We start from the raw sequence: 21,430 nt of genomic DNA on the forward strand, positions 1-21,430 counted from the left end.
CACCTCCGCCTCACTCCCACCCACTGTCTCATCATAGGTGCACGATTTTGTCCAGTCTCTTCCCGCATCTCCCATTCCCCTTTCCCCCGCAAGAATAGTCAGTCCATTCCCTTTCTATGTCCCTGATTCATTGTAATCACCAATTCATTCTGTACATCAGATTATTTATTCACTTGATTCTTAGATTCACTTGTTGATAGATGCATGTTTGTTGTTCACAATTTGTATCTTTACCTTTTTCTTCTTCCTCTTCTTAAAGGATACCTTTCAGCATTTCGTATAATACTGGTTTAGTGGTGATGAACTCCTTTAGCTTTTCCTTATCTGTGAAGCTCTTTATCTGACCTTCAATTCTGAATGATAGCTTTGCTGGATAAAGTACTCTTGGTTGTAGGTTCTTGGTATTCAGTACTTTGAATATTTCTTGCCATTCCCTTCTGGCCTGCAAAGTTTCTGTTGAGAAATCAGCTGACAGTCGTATGGGTATTCCCTTGTAGGTAATTGAGTCTCTTTCTCTTGCTGCTTTTAAGATTCTCTCTTTGTCTTTTGCTCTTGGCATTTTAATGATGATGTGTCTTGGTGTGGTCCTCTTTGGATTCCTTTTGTTTGGAATTCTCTGCGCTTCTTGGACCTGTAAGTCCATTTCTTTCACCAGGTGGGGGAAGTTTTCTGCCATTATTTCTTCAAATAGGTTTTCAATATCTTGCTGTCTCTCATCTTCTGGCACCCCTATTATTCTGATGTTAGTCCGCTTGAAGCTGTCCCAGAGGCTCCTTACACTATCTTCGTATTTTCGGATTCTTTTTTCATTTTGCTTTTCCGGTTGGGTGTTTTTTGCTTCTTCGCATTTCAAATCTTTGACTTGATTCTTGCGCTCCTCTGGTCTGCTATTGGGTATAATATTCTTTATTTCAGTCCGTGTATGCTTAATTTCTAGTTTCTTTATCGTAGCATCGAGGGTCTCGTTAGTTTTCGTGAGGCTCTCCACAAGTTTATTGCAAGCCCTCAAAATTGCATTTTTTAGCTCCATATCCTCCATTTCTGTCATGTTTTTTGTCTCTGCATTTTTTATGCTTTCTTGGTGCACCCCCTTGTGGTCTTTGTGCGCAGTCTTGTTCTAGTTAAGCCTTGATGGTTGTAGTTAATACTAGAGGGATTTGACCACCAGGCCGACTGGCTGTGAGAATCAGCTGTGTGGAAAACTTCTGTCATCTGGGGAGGTGCTAATCTAGCTTTGCCTGAGGCGACCCGGCAAATGGCTCTGGGCAGGGCTTGGGCGGGGCGGGTTGCAGGGGATCAACAGGTCGGGTGGAGGGAGCAGTTATGGCTGCTCTCAGTCCCGTTCCCAGAGGCTCTGCTTCTCAGAACCCCGGCAGCCGCTGGCAGCCGCTGCAAACCTCGGAGAGAAAGCTGCCCTCAGGTTCCAACAGATGCCGGACAATCCCGCTTCTCCCGTCTGAGTCTGAGTCCCTAGAGACTCGCCCGGATCTGGAGCCCAGAGTCTGAGACTCACTCCCGACCGAAAACGACAACCGCGCCCTCAGCCACCAGCCCGCTTTGTGCGCGCACCTCGGTACCTTTATATTTTCCACACTCCGCCTCCTCTGAGCTTCGGTATGCTGTTCTCTTTCCTTCTAGTTGAAGAGTCTCTCCTCAGCCAGCTTTCCTGTGGTTCTGGGTGATGTCCGTTCCGTCTTTTAGTTGTATTTTTGAAGTGGTTGTTTGCGGCAGCAGTCTCCGGTGTTTACCTATGCCGCCATCTTGTTGATCTCTCACTCAAGTTATCCTGTCAAATATTTTTATTATTATTTTGTTATCTTCACCTGAAGATATTTTTTCCATTGCTTTTCAGAGAGAGTGGAGGGGAAAGGGAGAGACATGACTGGTTGCCTCCCGCACAAGCCTCAATGGGAAGGGGAGGGAGTGGGAGTGGGTAGCGAACCCGCAACCCAGGTACGTGTTTTTGATCGATAATTGAACCCCCAACCTTTCAGTGCACAGGCTGACACTCTAACCACTGAGCAACACTAGCCAGGTAAGTTGTAGAATTTTAAAAAAACTTTGAAGGTACAGCTGACAGAATTTGCTATTAGTTTGGAAGTGAGTGGTATGAGAGGAAAGAACGAATCAAGCATGACTGAGTACCTGGGAGAGTGGAGTTGCCATTTATAAGATGTGGGGAAAATCAGGAGTTTGGGTTTTAGACATCCAAATGGCAGTTGGACATCAACATTAGGAGTTCATGAGAGAGGTCCAGGTTGTGGAGATTTATGTTTGAAAGTATCAGCATATAAATGGGTTCAGAGTCATGAAACTGTATTACCATCGGACTGAGTGTAATGAGTGAAGACAAGAGGTCTAAGGACCAAATTCTGGGACAGGCGTAACATTTAGAGTCTGTGAGATGAGGAAGAACTAGCAAAGTGACTAGCCATTAGTATCAAGAGAGAAGTTTTTCCTGGAAGTCAAGTGAAAAATGTTCCTGGGAAAAAGGGAGTGATCAAAGGTGTTAAATCATGCTGATAGGTTAAGTAAGATGAATAGTGGGAATGGAATGGATTTCGCAACCCTATGGGCAACTGGGCTACTGGTCAGCTTAATTAGAGTGGACCTTTAGGGGCAAAAACTTAATTGGAGGAGCTTAAGAAAGAATGGGAGGAAGAATGAAGACAGCAAATATGGGCAACTCTTATGAAGCATTTTGCTCTAAAGATGAGCTGAAAGGGGATGTTGTTAAGCCAAGGAACAATGATTTTTGTTTTTTGTTTTTAAGGTGACATGTTATAAACATACTAGAGGCCCGGTGCACAAAATTCGTTGGGGGTGGGGGGGGAGGGTGTCCCACAGCCCGGCCTGCACCCACTCCAATCCAGGTCCCCTTGGGGGATGTCCAACTGCCTCTTGCAATCTAGGACCACTGGCTCCTAACCACTTGCCTGCCTGCCTGCCTGATCGCCCCTAACCACCTCTGCCTGCCTGTCTGATCGCCCCTAACTGCTCCCCTACCGGCCTGATTGCCCCTAACTGCTCCCCTGCTGCCCTGATTGCCCCTAACCGCCTCTGCCTGCCTGTCTGATTGCCCCTAACTGCTCCCCTACTGGCCTGATTGCCCCTAACTGCTCCCCTGCTGCCCTGATCGCCCCTAACCACCTCTGCCTGCCTGTCTGATCGCCCCTAACTGCTCCCCTACTGGCCTGATTGCCCCTAACTGCTCCCCTGCTGACCTGATTGCCCCTAACCGCCTCTGCCTCGCCCCACACCTGGGACCCAGGATTCCCTCCTCTGGCCGGTCACAGGCACCCGGGACCCAAGCTTCCCTCCCTCTGGCTGGCCACAGGCACCCAGGACCCGGGCTGGCTTCACCTGGGCCGGCCACAGTTGCAGGGGACTATGGGCGGGCGGCTTGTCCCTCTCCTGGGCCGCAGCTTGACTGGTCCCCATTCCTCTCTTGCGAGCTCATTTGTGCCTGGCTGGTCCCCATTCCTCTCTCCCCAGTGTTGAGTGTCTGAGCTGTTACAGCATGATGACCATTTGCATATTAGCTCTTTATTATATAAGATAAGATGTATGATAGCATACAAACAAGTGTAGACTGTATATAGCTGGTGAGAATAAGGCAATAACGAAGAAAATTTTGATGTAAGAGAAAAGGGGGACAGTTGCTGTAGGAAAGAAGTCTTGAAAAAGCAAAAGAGAATGAGGTCCAGTGCTCAAATAGTTACTCAGATAGGAGTGAGGACAGTATATCTGTAGTAACAGGACACATGGGTAGAGGTGCAGGTTGGTTTATAGATGTGAGAAGTGATAGAAATAATTTTCTGATTGCTTCTGTTTTCTTAGTGAAGTAGGAAGCAAAGTCATCAACAAAGAGAATAGGGGAAGAGGTGTTAAGACATTCAAGGAGAGAGGGTAAGATGTGCCCTGTATTGTCTAGGACCGTGGTCAGCAAACTGCAGCTCGTGAGCCACATGCGGCTCTTTGGCCCCTTGAGTGTGGCTCTTCCCAAGCCTTAGGAGTACCCTAATTAAGTTAATAACAATGTACCTACCTATATAGTTTAAGTTTAAAAAATTTGGCTCTCAAAAGAATTTCAATCGTTGTACTGTTGATATTTGGCTCTGTTGACTAATGAGTTTGCTGACCACTGGCTAGGAGAATATGAGAGTAAATGGACCAGGAAACTGTAGTACAATCGTTGGTTTCATTAAGGTCCCACTGAGGTCATGAACTTAAAGTGAAACCGGCCATCATGGTTGTATGAGTTTTTTTAGCCATGTTTAATAGTTAGCTAATCAGGTTATTGATGTGCTACAGTTTATTTAGGCAGTTCCTAATATTAGCATATTTTATGTTTTTAAATTTCAATTGAATAACATTTTGGTAAACTTTTTATTGAATTTGTTGAGGTGAAATTCAATTTTTATTGAATTTGTCCCCCTTTTCTCTTATATCAAAATTTTCTTCATTATTGCCTTATTCTCACCAGCTATATACAGTCTACATTGGTTAGTAAAATTATATAGGTTTCAGGTGCACAATTCTACAACACATCTGCATTTTGTATTATGTGTTCACCACCCCAAGTCAAGTATCCTTCATCACCATTTATCTGCCCTATGCCCTCTTCTGCCTCCCCCATTCTCCTTTCCCTCTGGTAATCACTATGCTGTTGTCTGTGTCTATGAGGGTTGTGTTGTTTTTTTCTTAATACCTTCATGTTTTTCAGCCAGCCCTGCAACCCTCTCCCCTCTGACAGCTGTCAGTCTTTTCTCTGTCTGTGAGTCTGTTTCTATTTTGTCCATCAGTTTATTTTGTTCATTAGATTCCACATATGAGTGAAATCATATGGTACTTGTCTTTCTCTGACTGGCTTATTTCACTTAGCATAATGCTCTCCAGGTCCATCCATGGTGTCACAAAGAGTAAGATTTCCTTTTTTTTAACAGACAATTAGTATTCCATTGTGTAAATATACCCCAGATTTTTTACCCATTCATTCACTGCTAGACACATGGGCTGCTTCCCGATCTTGGCTATTGTAAATAATGATGCAATAAACATAGGGGTGCATATAATCTTTCAAATTAGTGTTTTGGATTTCTTCGGATATATTCCCAGAAGTAGAATCGCTCTGTCATAAGTCAGTTACGTGTTTAATTTTTTGAGTTTACTGTGGGTATACCACTTGGCATTCCCAACAGTGCACAAGTGTTCCCTTTTCTCCACATCTTCACCAACACTTGTTTTTGTTGATTTATTGATGAAAGCCATTCTGCCCAATGGGAGGTGATATCTCATTGTAGTTTTAATTTGCATTTCTCTGATGATTAGTCACATTGAGTATCTTTTCATATGTCTATTGGTCATTTGTATATCCTCTTTCTTTTTTTAATCTTTATTGTTTAAGGTATTATAGATGTCCCCATTTTTCCCCCCAGTGTCTCTCTCCACCTGGTTCCTGTCCCATCCCAGGCCTTCACCATCCTATTGTCTGTGTCCTTGGGTAATGCATTTATTCATATAAGCTCTTTGGTTATTCTCTCCCCACCCTCCTACCCTTTGAGATTCGTTCATCTGTTTCATGTTTCCATGCCTCTGGTTCTGTTTCATTCATCCATTTATTTTGTTCATTAGGTTCCTTGTTTATTTTGACCTTTAGATTCAATTGTTGATAGATATGTATTTATTGCCATTTTATTGTTCATATTTCTTCCTCTTCCTCTTCTTGCTCTTCTTGCTCTTAAACATTTCATGTAATACTGTTTTGGTGATGATGAACGCCTTTAGCTTTTTCTTGTCTGTGAAGCTCTTTATCTGACCTTCAATTCTAAATAATAGCTTTGCTGGGTAGAGAAATCTTGGTTGTAGGTCTTTGGTCTTTGCTTTTCATCACTTTGAATATTTCTTGCCACTCCTTTCTGGCCTGCAAAGTTTCTGTTGGAAATTAGCTGACAGTAGTGTGGGTGCTCCCTTATAGGTAACTTAACTGCTTTTCTCTTGCTGCTTTTAAGATTATCTCTTTGTCTTTAACCCTTGGCATTTTCATTGTAATGTGTCTTTATGTAGGCCTCTTTGGGTTCCTCTTGTTTGGAACTCTCTGGGCTTTCTGAACTTGTAAGTATTTCTTTCACCAGGTAGGGAAAGTTTTCTGTCATTCATTCTTTTTTTATTTTTTTAATCTCTCACTTTTTTTTTTAATATATTGATTTCAGAGAGGGAGGGAGAGAGATAGAAACATCAGTGATGAGCGAGAATCATCGATCAACTGCCTCCTGCACACCTCACATTGGGAATCGAACCGTGAACTCCTGGTTCATAGGTCGATGCTCAACTACTGAGCCACGCCAGCCAGGCTCAGTATTTCTTCAAATAGGTTTTTAATATCTTGCTCTCTTTCTTCTCTTTCTGGTACCCCCATAATGTGAAAGTTGGTACACTTGAAGTTGTCCCAGAGGCTTCTTACACTATCTTTATATTTTTGGATTCTTTTTTCTTTTTGTTCTTCTGGTTGGGTGTTTTTACTTCCTCATATTCCAAATAGTTGATTTGATTCTCAGAATCCTCTGCTCTACTGTTTAATCCCTGTAAATTATTCTTTATTTCAGTTAGTGTAAGCTTGCTTTCTCACTGGTCCTTTTTCATTCATGTCTTTTATACTCTCACTAAGTCCCTTGACACTCTCATTAAGATCCTTGAGCAACCTTAAAACCATTGTTTTGATCTCTGTATCCAATATTTTGCTTGCTTCCATTTCATTTATTTCTCTTTCTGGAAATTTCTTCTGTTCTTTCATTTGTGACATATTTCTTTGTCTCCACATTTTGGCTGATTCCCCATGTTTGTTTCTACATATTGGATCAGCAGCTGTGTCTGCTGGAATTAGCATAGTGGCCTTGTGCAATATGTGTCCTGTAGGGCCCAGTGGTACAGCCTCTCCAGTCACCTGAGCTGGGCACTCTAGGTTTGCCCCTGTGTGGGCTGTGTGCACAGTCTTGTTGTAGTTGAGCCTTTATTGCTGTTGGTGTCACTGGGAGGAATTGACCTCCAGGCCAATTGGCTGTGAGGACCAGCTGCAACTACAGTGGGAGAGCTGCTGTGCAGGAGACAACCCTTTGGAGCAGGACTTGCTTCAGTAGGGCTTTGGTGTTCACTGAGTCTGCCCCTTGAGTGTGTTGCTGTGGATGTGTAGATTTGCAATCTGCTATGGTCTTAAGCTGTCCACCGGGTTCACTGGCTCTAGGGCTTGCTGGGAGGTGCAAAATCAACCACTGCCTGGGGCCACCCTGCAGGAGCTACCAAGCAATCTGCAGGCGGCTGCTACTTGTATTGGGTTTGGAAGTGCCTGGGTGAGGCCCAGCTGTGAAGCAAGGCAGGCTGGTGCTAGTGCTGGGTCTTGGGCATGCTGCTGCCAGCTGCTGCTTGTTTAAGAGATTTTAGAAAAGTCTGAAGCCTGAGCCAGGACAGGCCATTCATATGGAAGCTGCAAACAGTTTGGGTGGGGCTGCAAGTTGGATGTGGCAGGGTCTCAGGGAATCACCAGAGCAGAACAAACAGCGTGGGCCATGCTGATGGAAACTCAGATATGGCTGCCAGTCAGCTCTGTGACAAGGGAGGTGCCAGCACAGGAACAATGACCCCCATGAGCACCCCTGTCTGAAAAAAAGCCTCTCCCCAGTTCCTGCTCCCATCCCAACAATCAGAAGTATCATTGGTGAATATGGTATGTTCTCCCACTCAGTGGGTTGTCTTTTTATTTTGTTGGTGGTTTCCTTTGCTGTGTAAAAACTTTTTAGTTTGATGTAGTCCCATTTGTTTATTAATAAACTTTTTTTGTAGATAAGTCTTTCCACAAATCCATAATTTTGTGTTACAGTTCGAGAAATGAAATTGCTGATTGGAAGGGTATGTTTATTTTTAAAGCTTAGACTAGAAATTGTCAAATGGCCTTCCAGAAATACACACCAGTTTATATTCCCACTAGCACTGGTGTTCCTTTTTGCATGCCTTTGCTAAAACATATGTATGTAAGCAACTAAACATATGGATTGTTAAAACACTTTTGTGCCTGTTTCCTAGACAAAAGTTGGAGTACCTTCTTATTTTAATCTGTAACTATATTTAATTACTAGTGTGCATCCATATCTTTCCATATTGGCCCTGTTATATTTGTTCTTTGCGAATTGTCTTTTCATATCCTTTGCTCAGTTTTCCTTTTGAGATGTTTTTTATTAATTTGTAAAAAAAATGTCTTGATATATGAGTGATACTGTTATACAGAGAAGAGCCTGTTACACATGCTGCAAATTTACCCCCTAATTTGCCTTTTAATTTTGTTTTGGGGGTGTTTTAATGTATAGAATTAAGCTTGTGTTAAATCTTGGTCTCTGCTTTTGCATATGTACTAGTATATGCTTAGAAAGACCTCTACCTCAAGATCAGCTATTCACCTGTGTTTTCTCTTAGTTTCATATAAAACCTAATTTATATGCCTTTACAGTCATTTCCTACTCTGATTCACAAATGTGTGCATTTGGATTTAATAGAAATTGAATTATTTACCATTTGTTTTACAGCAAAGATTTGTGGTGAAGATGGGCAGGTGGACCCCAACTGTTTTCTTCTGGCACAGTCTGTAGTCTTTAGTGCAATGGAGCAAGAGTAAGTTGATGTCGTACTTTCACATTTTGCATTCTTGAGAATTTGGGTTTAGTGTTGGAATGGGCTTCACACAACTAAAAACAAACTAACTTTGAGGATTTAAGTATTTTGAATGTTTACAGGATCTTATAGGCATACTTTAATGGACTTTTTAAACAAGTACATTGTGAACTTGATTAAAATATTGATACAATTGGTATAAAAAGACTGTGAGGATTTCCTTAAAATCAGGAACATAATTAAAGACACTTCTTGTAAAAATGTATTTTGTTTTACATGTAAATGACTAACAAGTTAACTTGGAAATGCAATGTAGAGTATTAGTTTGCCACAATTAGGTATTTAGGCTAATGGAATATTCTTGTATTCTTGTTTATTTTTATATTTTGTTTTATTTTAGCTTTTTTATTTTATTAAATTTATTGGCATGACATTGGTCAAAAAAATAAAATATAAAAATAAATAAAACAAATTTCATTTTTAATGTTAATACCTCCTAAGTTAAAATAATTTGTTTTTAATTCTAAAGTCATTTGGGGGTGATTGTGACTATTAGAATTGGTTTGTTTATTTAAACAATGCATGTCTTCAGATGGATATTCTAATTTGTTAGTGCATGCTTTAAGCTTAATGTATGCTATAATACTAAATCCATATAGATTTGTTGAAACGGCCTCCAAAGGTTTTTTCTTTTTATTAATTACTGCTTCATACCCTTAAAAAGAACCTACATATTCATTTAGCATTTGTGAAAATGGTACTTTGTGCAAGGAAGTTACAGCCTAATAGGAGAAAGAGAGCATGTTCTTTTGTTACTGTAATATGAGGCCACGTGTGGTAGGTATCAGAGGGGAGCTGCAGAGTCCCTCAGAGTGGGGGACTCAGGAACAGCGCCATGGGAAGGGAGGGAGTGTTGACCGAGGCTCTTACGATAAAACAGGCACAGTGTGGAAAGAGTGTATTTTTCCCTATTACGTTCTTTCCCTTGGTCGTTCCCTCAAAGTGTCCCTTTTTGTCCATGTGCAGGCACTTTAGTGAGTTTCTGCGGAGTCACCATTTCTGTAAATACCAGATTGAAGTGCTGACCAGTGGAACTGTTTACCTGGCTGACATTCTCTTCTGTGAGTCAGCCCTCTTTTATTTCTCTGAGGTAAAGTCTGCGTTTCCTCATTCTCTGTTAGAGCATTTCAGCCTCTAAACCAGTGATTCCCAAAGTGGGCGCTACCGCCCCTGGTGGGCGCTGCAGCGATCCAGGGGGGCGGTGATGGCCACAGGTGCATTTGTTTTAACTTTTTTTGTATTACCTTTCTATTCTGAGTTCAAGAAATAGTTTCATAATTTCAAACATCAATGTTTCTAATTTACACCTTTCTTTACTATATTTTACGAAAAAGGTAGAAACATTAATACATATATCTTTCTGTTTAATTGCTATTAAAATTAAAAAAAATTAATTTCCAGGGGGCGCTGAGTAATATTTTTTCTGGAAAGGGGGCGGTAGGCCAAATAAGTTTGGGAACCACTGCTCTAAACTAATGCTGGGGCCCTGTATATAGAAAATAACATAGCTGGATTTGAATCATTGCGTAATTGTTTTAAGGTGTATGTGGTGGCAAGAGAATTTTAATGACATATTAGTCAGTCAGATTAAAGAGAGACCATGAAAATGCAATGTAAAATAACTCTAATTTGGAAAAATCGAATTAAGAGAATGTATATTTTAAATTATTTGGAGTTGTTTTAAAATCACAGGGTTTGATACTTGATCCCAGTGCAAATATGTTCAGATCAGACTTCAGAAGAGAGAAAGAAAAGTCATAAATTTTTTCCTACTGTCATTACCTTTGCTTTAGCCACTTCATAGGATTGCCCAGGAAAGCATTTGCAAAAAGCAGTGAGTATATTAATGTCTTCGAGGCACACATTTTAGTGTAATTGTATTTGTAGGCTTCAGAAAATGAAATCTTTTGTTGCACAGCACATGACTATTAAGTAGAGATAAGAGGTAACTCACAAAGCGGTAACTGAAATACACACTTGCACCTATCCTATCTCTTCACAAGAATGATTTATGTTCCACTCCCTCTGTTTGCCACAGTTTAAGTGAGCTTTTTTTTTGTTATTCCTCACCTGAGGATATTTTATCCATTGATTTTTAGAGAAAGTGGAAAGGAGGGGGTAGGGAGAGAGAGACAGAGAGAGAGAAGGAGGGAGAGCAACATCCATTTCAGAGAAACACATCGATTGGCTGTGCCCCCACCCCCCACCCCACCCTCGTGGGCCAGGGATCGAACCTGTCACCAGGTGGATTCCCTGACCGGGAATTGTATTTGTGACCCTCTGGTGCAAAGGCCAATGCTCTGTCCACTGAGCACCACCGGCCAGGGCTAAGTCAGCATTTATTCAGGTTAATATGGCTGCAAGGAGTGATGGAAATGATCAGGTATAAAAGATTTGGTCTGGTTACTTTACTCTTCGCATGTTTGCCAGTGAGGAACCACTAATGCACCTTTACTGTAATTTTTACTCCAGTTCACTAACATTGCATCCAGCTGTGTACTGGTTGTGTTTTTGTTAGTTTTTTTTTTACCCCCTCTAAAAGAATGTTTTTAAACTTTTCGATCTCAAATGACTGTACATTACTGATTGGCATTGACTGAACAAGTGGACCTGTTAGGTTTTTTTTGTTGGTTTTGTTTTGTTAATTATATCCTATATATTAATAGTTAGGGCTTATAAATTAGGGATGGTAAGTGAAATCTGTTTATAGTCTCATTTTCCTCTTTTGTGTTTTTCCTTCCTAGTACATGGAAAAAGAAGATGCAGTGAATGTCTTGCAGTTCTGGTTGGCAGCAGATAACTTCCAGTCTCAGCTTGCTGCCAAGAAGGGCCAGTATGATGGGCAGGAGGCACAAAACGATGCCATGATTTTATATGACAAGTGAGTTTTGTTTACTGAGGATTCGATATGCACTTCAGAAATAAAGCTGCATACACTCAGTCTCTGCTTCAAGGAACTCACAGGCAGCAGCATACAAGCTGCTTTTTATATGGTGTGTGTCAAGTTTTGGAGGCTCTTAGAATAAAACTTTCTGCTAGAGAATAGGGGAGGTTTGGGTGTGGCAGGCAGGACAGTGATGTGTAGTTCAGGGAGGGTTCCACAGAAGAAAGATTTAAATTGGGTCCTGAAGAATGAATTGAATTTTGCTAGCCAGAGAAGGCAGACAAGAACATCCTGGGCAGAGGCATTGGCACAAGCAAAGTCATGGACATTTGCAAACTGTAGCACGTTCAAGAAACAAGTTTGAGTAATTGAAGCGTGGGTATGGAATATTAGAGAAAGATGCAAGTAATTAGAATATATTGTAAAGGGTCCTATAGATCTGTGTATGGATGTATCATAATTTCTGGTGCAAATCTGCTCGGCCAGTTTAACTATTCAATGAGTAATAGCTCTTTATTAGTCTTCACTGAAAAGCAGAGGGTGGCACAGTCTTACAGTGAACGGAATTGAACCCATCAGGCAAGTGATAAAGCTGTGGCCAGCTTCACTGAACTTTTCTTATTCTGTAAAGAAAAGCAATGTGTTATTTGTACCCAGAAGCAAGTGCTCAGGATAACTTGAGGGTAGAGAAGACTCCATGGATGTCAGGGTTGGAAGGAGCTGAGAGCACCTAGGTCCGTAGGACTTCCCCAGCAGCTGATTAAAGATAGGTTTCTCGTCCTCCTCTCTCAGAGATGCTGACTCAGCAGGTTTGAGGTGGGACCTAGGAAGCTTTCATTTTAGAAAACACCCCCGCTGATTCTGATGAATAGCCAGATTTTGCAGATAAGAAAGTTGAGGCCTAGAGAGGTAGTGGCTTTCTCCAAGTCACAGGGTAAGTTAGTGGCTGCACTTGGACTGGAATGCAATGCTTTGTGCTTGTGCAGTGTTACTTTAGTATATTTGTGGAAAATACTATGTAGGGAACTGTTACATGGTCATAGAAATGGCAGGTGTTTACATTTAGAAGTTTAGTCTGGGGTGCCCCAAATTCAAATCATAGAGGAATATTTATGAACTTGTTATAAGACGAAAGACTCACTTTTTGTTAAGAAAACACTGATAACAAAAAAGAAGCATTTTCTGTATGCTGGAGCGGGAGAGTGCACTAGCAAGCACTGGCTGGAACGCAATCCCACATGGAGCAGAGACCCTGTTTTCCCACTGGATCCCATTCTCACTCTAGGAGCCATTTCTAAATGAAGCTTACTGGTTCGTATCCCGCTGCACTGTCATTTTGGCAAGTTCGTTGTGCCAAATTTGACTTTACAGTCCCAACTTGTTTGGTTTATATCTTACTTATGCATCATCGTAATCATGCCTCATCAGTCTTTCTGTATTTGTATTATAAACAGGAGTTAGACTCTCTAGAATGCTTGGAAGGGAACATAACAAGGTGTCCCCCAAAAAAGTGTACTCACTTGAACAGCTAGTAGCTCAATTTTGCAAATGAAATGTATTTTAATAAACACTACCTTTATAATTATTCAAAGTGTGTGTGTACATTCTTTTGGGATACCCTCTATATGTTTTTCTCCTTTAATGCTTTTATTTAGATCCACTTTATAATCAGCTTACCAAAACACCAGTTGCATTATGTCCTGTTAAGTTAAAAATCTTTGAGTTATTGGCTCAGTTTGTTGGAGCGTCGTCCTGTACACCAAAAGGTTGAGGGTTCAATTCCTGGTCAGGGCACATACCTAGGTTGCAGGTTCCATCCCCAATCAGGGCGTGTGTGAGACAGCAGATTGGTGTTTCTCTCTCACACACCCCCAGCCCCTCCCCCTGCCTTTCTTTCTCTCTGAAAATCAATAAAAACATATCCTTGGGTGAGGATTTTACAAAAGGCTTTGGCCCTATCCAGTTTTGCTCAGTGGATAGAGTGTCGGCCTGGGACTGAAGGGTCCCAGGTTCAATTCCAATCAAGGGCATGTATCTCGATTGCAGGTTCCTGGCCCTGGTTGGGGGCATATGGGAGGCAGCCAATTGATGTGTCTCTCTCACATCGGTGTCTCTCTGTCTCTCCCTCTCCCTTCCACTCTCTAAACATCAATGGAAAAAATATCCTCAGGTGAGGATTAAAAAAAAAATCTTTGAGCCCTGGCCAGTTGCTCAGTGGTTAGAGTGTCGGTCCTTAGACCAAAGGGTTCAACCCCCGGCCCCACTCGGGGCACATGGGGAGGCAGCCAATGTGTCTCTCTCATCTCTCTCTCTCTCTCTCTCTCTCTCTCTCTCTCTCTCTCCTCCCTTCCACCACTCTGTCTGAAAATCAATGGGAAAAATATTCTCAGGGGAAGATTTTAAAAACAAATCTTTGAGGATATTGATTACTACTTTTCGCTTGTATACCAGATCACCAGCAAGTCCTATTATTCTATCCAAATACATCAAATACATCCACTTTACCATCAGTACTATTTGGTTTGAATTCCTATATGTAAATTACGGATACCTTCTAGTTACAATGGTGTGTTCTCATTGAATCCTGTGCAGGGATTTTTTTCTGCTCTGTTTCTAGAAGAAATGACAGTGTTTTACCCTCTTTCAATCCATTTCTTTCTATGAGTTGCTGAACAGAGAATAGGTTCCCATTAAATATGTGTGATTGATTGATTTCTTTACCTCAGTTGTAGCCTGGCCCTTGAAAATCTTAAACAAAAACTAAGTATGATGGAAGGCAGATAGGGAGGTAGCAAGTTGACTCAGAGATCTTGGGGGGATGGGGGGACAGTTGCAGCAAGGCCGTGATAGTGCTAGGTCTGCAGGCTGAACCAAGTACCTTCAGAAGATCCTCTGGTGTAGGCGTCAGAAGTTGCTTGTATTTGCTTTGGGATTTGGTTTTACTTTGGCTGTCTTTCTATCATAGGTACTTCTCCCTGCAGGCCACACATCCTCTTGGATTTGATGATATTGTAAGATTAGAAATTGAATCTAATATCTGCAGGGAAGGTGGGCCACTCCCCAACTGTTTTACAACTCCATTACGTCAGGCCTGGACAACCATGGAGAAGGTAACCAAGAACATCAAAAGTATTAACCTATCAGAAGTTTTTACTGTCAGAACCCAGAACATAGAGCATGGGAAAAACGATATGCAACAGGACAGTGGAAAAAGTGAAGTAGTGCAGATAGCATTTAAGAGCAGAGTCTTTGAATCTGACTTGGTATGTATTAATCTTAATCTTTATAGGCTAAGTAGCTTCAGGCAGTTAATGAAGTTCTTTGATGCCATTTGCCTCATCTGTAAAATGGGAATGTTATGGGTAATAGAAATTTACCTTAAAGTTATTTTGAGGATAAAAATGAGGTAAGGTGTATATATATATATGAATAAAGTGCTTATTAATTAGAGAGCAGTATTGGGCAAAGTTAGCTTAGGAATGATCCAAATATTTCACCAATATCCCTCAACAGGGGTGGAGCATTAGTTTTGTGTAGTATCATGATCACTAATTAGGGTATTAGTAGTAGCTTATTAACAGTGAAGTATTAGAATTTGTGAATGGTTTATTCTTCCAATAACTGGAGCAGCTTTTACCAGGAATTGCAAAGCCCAGGAGAAGCCCATGAAGTTAGGTTGCTATGTATGTCATGTGTATCTAGGGGAAGGGGTTAAGTACGCACTGTTACATAGTACCCACATAACAGTGGAGTTCCGGGATAGGGAAGAGTTCAATATAAAAATCAAATCATTGAAAAACTAGTGATAAACTGAATAGAGTATCAGCTATTGCCCTGGGAAAATAATTTTTCCATGTTTAAATTATGATCTTTCTGATCTTAAAGAAAAAGTTTCAAGTCTGTATTACATTTAAAAGAGAGAGAGGCCCTAACGGTTTGGCTCAGTGGATAGAGCGTCAGCCTGCGGACTCAAGGGTCCCAGGTTCGATTCCAGTCAAGGGCATGTACCTTGGTTGCAGGCACATCCCCAGTAGGGAGTGTGCTGGAGGCAGCTGATCAATGTTTCTCTCTCATCGATGTTTCTAACTCTCTATTCTTCTCCCTTCCTCTCTGTAAAAAATCAATAAAATATATTAAAAGAAAATAAAAATAAAAATCATCATTCTCCCCTTTAAAAAAAAAAAGAGAAAAACAAAATCTAAAAAAAATTCTTATTAATATGTATGTGTATGTAAAGAACTTAAACTAATTTAATGAATCAAGTAGATAAATGGAAAAAAGGCAGAGGTGATTCATTCGCCAGTGCTTTGCGTAGTTCTGTGCTGGCTGTTGGTGTTAGAGTGGTAGACAAAAGGAACCTGGTTTCTGCCCTCCCAGGGCTCTGTCTAAAAAAGGCACAACTACACACAGACAAATGTTTACAACTGTGCTAAGTGCTGTGAAGGAAAAGTTGATAATAGCAACAGCCAGTAATAAGCATGGGAATTTATTCAGCATCTTTCTTAATTTTAAATGCAAATAAAAACACCCATAGTTATTAGACATTTATTTAACAATAATTTGAAAAACACCACCTGGCCCTAGCCGGTTTGGCTCAGTGGATAGTGTGTCAGCCTGTGGACTGAAGGGTGCAGGGTTAGATTCTGGTGAAGGGCACATACCTTTGTTGCAGGCTACTCCCGGCCTGGGCCCTGTTTTTCTCACATTGATGTTTCTATCTGTCTTTCCCTCTCTCTTTGAAAATCAATGGAAACATATCCTCAGGTGAGGATTAAAATTAAATTAAAGGTTAAAAAAAAGAAAGAAGAGAAGAGAAAAGAAAAAGAAAAGAAAAAAGAAAAGAAAAAAGAAAAACCACAACCTGGTGTTTGATAGCCTGTGTCAAAACAGATACCTTGCCCTGGCCAGGGTGGCTGAGTTGGTTGAGCATCATCCTGTGCATCGAAAGGCCTCTGGTTTGATTCCGGTCAGGCCACGTGCCCAAGTTTTGAGTTTGATCCCCAGTAGGGGTGCTTGTGGGAGGCAGCCGATCATTGTTTCTCCCCCACATCAGTGTTTCTCTCTTTCTCCCTCTTCCTTCCTCTATCTGTTTTTCTTTCTTTTTTTTTTTTTTTAATTTAAAATCATTTTTAAAAAAAACACAAAAAAAACAGATACCTTGATATATTGCTAGTGGAACAAGTTGACAACATCCTTCTGAAGGGTAAATTGCCCATATATATTAAAGCTAAAATGTTCATACTATTTAATTCAGTAATCACACTCCTAGTAATTTATCATAAGGAAATCGGTTCAAAAGTAAAAAATCAATACATGCACAAAGATTTTAATATTTATAACAAACCAGAAAAATCTAGTTTCTATATATATTCACTCCCTAGACAATTTTCTGGTCACCAAGAAATCTAAATATCTATTCTATGTAATAGTTTCATAGTAAAGTGGGGGTTTTTTGTGGAAAAAAATATGAATTATACATGTTGTAATTTTAGTTACAGTGTAAACTCTGTATAAAGGGATATTACTTGGAGTGTAAAAAGGAGAAGTAAAGTCATTTGTGAAATTTTGTTTTAAAAATAGAATTTTAGTTGTATTGGATTTCAGCATTTAAAATAATGCTTGTCCTCTCTTTCAGGTGTTTTTGCCTGGCTTTCTGTCCAGCAATCTGTATTATAAATATTTGAATGATCTCATCCATTCGGTTCGAGGAGATGAATTTCTGGGAGGGAATGTTTCACTGACTGCTCATGGCTCCGTTGGTGCTCCTGACGACTCTCACCAAGGTGGTTCTGACAGCTCAGCATCTCAGGTATTCACCGATTTGCCTCTGCCATGAGAAAGAAAGGTGTACACATCCTTTCCTTTAAATACCAGTAACAGATCCCATTTGTAAGTTTTAAGTTGTTGAAGAAACAAAGGTGAAATAAAATTAGCCTCCTTGCTATATATTCTAATCAAAGTACTTGTGTATATTATATTATAAGGTATCATGCTGTTTCACTCAGGCCATTTTCCTGCTTGACACTAGCTGTTCCTTTCAATAATCACAAAATATAATATACATTTATAGCCTCTGAAGAGCTCTTTATGCAATTGTTTGGGATACATTTTATAGAATAATTGAGTGAACTGTTAGATTTCTTATTGTTGTATTTCACTGAAGAGCTTTTAATTTCATTTGAATTATATACAATTCAATATATACAATTTGTATATATTGTTAAATAATTTATTTTCAAACTGTCACCCTCCAAATTGTATATTTCCTAATCTTTGGTTTGGTTTTGGAGTGCTCTCATGTATCAGACCTTACCTGAGTCTCCCCAAAATCACAGGAAGTGGTTTATCCTCAAGAGAAGAGATCTAAAGAGGTATTAAGTTAACTGCTTTTATTGAAGTCACACAGCAAGTGGGAGAGCCAGAACTATATTCCCTGTCTAGTTTTTTTCACCATAAGTTTAATAATATAGCATAATTATTTTCTCATCTCTTTGGACACTGGGCCTTGGACAAATTTTCTTAATTTATAAAACAGAACTATTTTAATGCTATCAACAGGCTCTTCTTGTACATTTCCCTGCTCTTAAGGTTACCTTGGAGCAAATCTGCTGCATTGTTTGCCACTTTGTTTTTCATACAGGCTGGATGGAATGTTTTGGCTTTTAGGCACTTTAAAGACCTTGGTGCTAACTGTAAAATATATTTTTACATTTATAATATACATACAGAAAACTTGCCATTATCGTAACTATATACAGCTTGAAGACTTCTCATAGACAGAACTACCCATATAGCCAGCATCCAGATCAAGAAACAGGACTTTATCAGTATGTCAGAAACTCTCTTATATCCCCTTCCAGTCACTAGCCTCCCCCTGCAAGGGTGGTTACAATCCAACTTTTGATGGCCTAGGTCAGTGGTTGGCAAACTGCAGCTCGCGAGCCACATGTGGCTCTTTGGCCCCTTGAGTGTGGCTCTTGCACAAAATACCGACTTCTGCACATGGGCCACAAAGTTTCAATCGCACTGTATATGCGCGCCTGCATGTGGTATTTTGTGGTATTTTGTGGAAGAGCCACACTCAAGGGGCCAAAGAGCCGCATGTGGCTTGCGAGCCGCAGTTTGCCGACCGCGGGCCTAGGTTAGTGTGATCTGTTCTTGTCATTTTATAACTGTGTGTCTTATTTTTCTTTTTTTGTGTGTACAGATTTATTAAGATATAATTCATATACCATACAATTCACCCATTTAAATTGTATAATTCTATGGCGTTTAGTATATTCACAGACTTGCTTAACTGTCACCACAATCCATTTTAGAACATGGTTTTCACCCTGGAAATAACCTTGTATCCTTAAACTGTCACTCTCCAAATCTCCCATTTCTGCAGGCTACTGCCACTCTGCTTTCTGTGCCATTGATGTGCTTATTCTGGATATTTCATATAAATGGACCCAAATGACATGTAGTCTTTTGTGACTAGCTTCTTTTACTTAGCATAATGTGGGGTTTTTCTTAGCATAATGTTTTAAAGGTTTAACCCTATTAAGCTTGTAAAAAAATTTATTCCTTATTATGGCTAAATCATACTGTAGTCCATCATGCAGACACAGCCACATTTTGTTTATCCATCAGTTGATGAACATTTGGGTTGTTTCTACCTTTGGCTATTATGAATAACTAGAGGCCTGGTGCACGAATTTGTGCACAGGTGGGTCCCTTGGCCTGGCTGGCGATCGGGGCCAACCAGCCAGCGGGGGGGGGGGGGGGGCATGGGAGGTTGGCTGTGAGTGTGCACTGACCACCAGGGGGCAGCTCCTGCATTGAGCGTCTGCCCCCTGGTGGTCAGTGTACGTCATAGCTACCGGCCAGTCGTCTAGTCATAATGGTCGCTTAGGCTTTTATATATACACTACTGTACAAATTTTTGTATGGATATATGTTTTCATTTCTCTTATGTATATACATAGGAATAGAATTGCTGAATTCGTTGATAACTGTTCAATTCTGCCTTAATTACTGTTACTTTGTAATAGCTTTTGAAATCAGGAAGTGAAATTCCTCCAACTTCTTCTTTTTCAAGATTCCTTTGACTATTTGGAATCCTCCTGTTTCCATTTGAATTTTAGGATCAGCTTGTCCATTTCTATGAAGAAGCCAGTCAGGATTCTGATCGAGATTGCATTGACTCCATAGATTAATTTGGGGTATTGCCATCTTAACAATATTAAATATTTTGAACATCCATGAATATGGATTTCTTTTCACTTACTCAAATCTTTTTTAATTTCTTTCAACAATATTTTGTACTTTTCAAGTGTAAGTTTTGTATTTTTAAAAATGCATTCCTAAATATTTTATTTTTTTGATGCTATTATAAATGGAATTGTTTTCTTAATTTCATATTCATAAGTGTATAGAAATGCAAGTAATTTTTTTTGTTGCGGTAAAATTCATTTAACATGACTTAGCCATTCAGTGACATTTTGAATGTTCACAGTCATCACCACTATCTGGTTCCAGACTTTTTCATCATCCCACATGGAAACCTCGTGCCCTTTGAGCAGTCACTTCCCATGGCCACTTATGTTTTCTTCTAAGTTTTAGGCCCCTGATCCATTTTGAGTTAGTTTTACATATTATGTGAGGTGGGGTCCAACTTTATTCTTTTGCATGTGGATATCCAGTTTTCCCAGCATCATTTATTGAAAAAAACTATTCTTTCACTATTGAATGGTTTTAGCATACTTGTCGAAAGTCATTTAACTAGATATATGAGTGTATCTCTGGACTCTCATTTCTACTCTGTCAACCTACCTATATGTCTACCCCTTTGCCAGTACTATATTGTTTTGATTACAATGGCTTTGTAAGTTTTGAAATCGGGAAGTATTTGTCCTTCAACTTCGTTTTTATCATTTGTAAGATTATTTTGGTTATTCTGAGTTCCTTGCAATTTCAAATGTAAATTTTGGAATCAGCTTTCCATTTTGATCAGGATTACACTGAATCTGTAGATTGCTTTGGGAGTATTGTCATCTCAACAATTGTAAGTCTTCCAGTCCATGAATATGGAGTGACATTCTGTCTAATTTAGGCTGTCCTTAATTCCTTTCAGCAACATTTATAGTTTTCAGTGTATAAGTTGTATACCTTCTTCAATCAGTTTATTCCTAAGAATTCTTTTCTTTTTGATGCTATTACAAATAGGATTGGTTTTTATTTAATTTTTCAATTACGGTTTATATCAATATTATTTTATATTAGTTTCAGGTGTACAGCAGAGTGGTTTAGACAATCATATACTTTACAAAGTGATCTCCCTGATATTTCAAGTGCCCACCTAGCACTGTACAGAGTTATTGCAGTATTATCGACTATATTCCCTATGCTGTACTTTACATCCCCATGACTATTTTGTGACTGCCATTTTGTACTACTTCTTTTTCTTTTTTTAATCCTGACCTGAGGATTTTTTTTTTTTCATTGCTTGTTAGAGAGAGTGAAAGGGAGGGAGGGAGAGAGACATTAATGTCAGAGAGACACATAGATTGATTGCCTCCTGCATGTGCCCCAACTGTGGGGCTGGGGATCAAACCTGAAACCCTGGTACATGCCCTCAACTGGGAATCAAACCCTCAACCCTTCAGTGTTCAGGCCAGTGCTCTAACCACTGCGCCCATCAGCTAGGCTAATCCCATTTTTTGATTCATCATTGATAATACATAGCACTATAACTGCTTTTTGTGTCATCTACCTTCAACTTTACTAAATTCATGTTAGCTCTAATAGTTTTCTTGTGGATTATTTAGGATTTTCTGTATATAA

The 21,430-nt window shown here is 40.0% G+C and overlaps 1 protein-coding gene across 3 annotated transcripts in view; it reads left to right on the forward strand.

Moving 5' to 3' along the window:
• The window catches only part of AKAP10 (A-kinase anchoring protein 10), an 88,798-nt gene that overhangs the window by 42,465 nt on the left and 24,903 nt on the right, over window positions 1-21,430 (forward strand). For all 3 annotated transcript variants that reach the window (XR_002832276.1, XM_023764853.1, XM_006101394.3), the window contains 5 exons: window positions 8,574-8,658; window positions 9,685-9,808; window positions 11,463-11,599; window positions 14,568-14,712; window positions 17,238-17,411. Coding sequence is in view for 2 of the 3 variants with exons in the window: in XM_023764853.1 (XP_023620621.1) it covers window positions 8,574-8,658; window positions 9,685-9,808; window positions 11,463-11,599; window positions 14,568-14,712; window positions 17,238-17,411 (665 nt within the window). In the remaining variant the exon portion in view is untranslated. The remainder of the gene's footprint in view (window positions 1-8,573; window positions 8,659-9,684; window positions 9,809-11,462; window positions 11,600-14,567; window positions 14,713-17,237; window positions 17,412-21,430) is intronic.

Source organism: Myotis lucifugus, unplaced genomic scaffold, assembly GCF_000147115.1.
Source record: "Myotis lucifugus unplaced genomic scaffold, Myoluc2.0 scaffold_355, whole genome shotgun sequence".
Lineage (NCBI taxonomy): Eukaryota > Metazoa > Chordata > Mammalia > Chiroptera > Vespertilionidae > Myotis > Myotis lucifugus.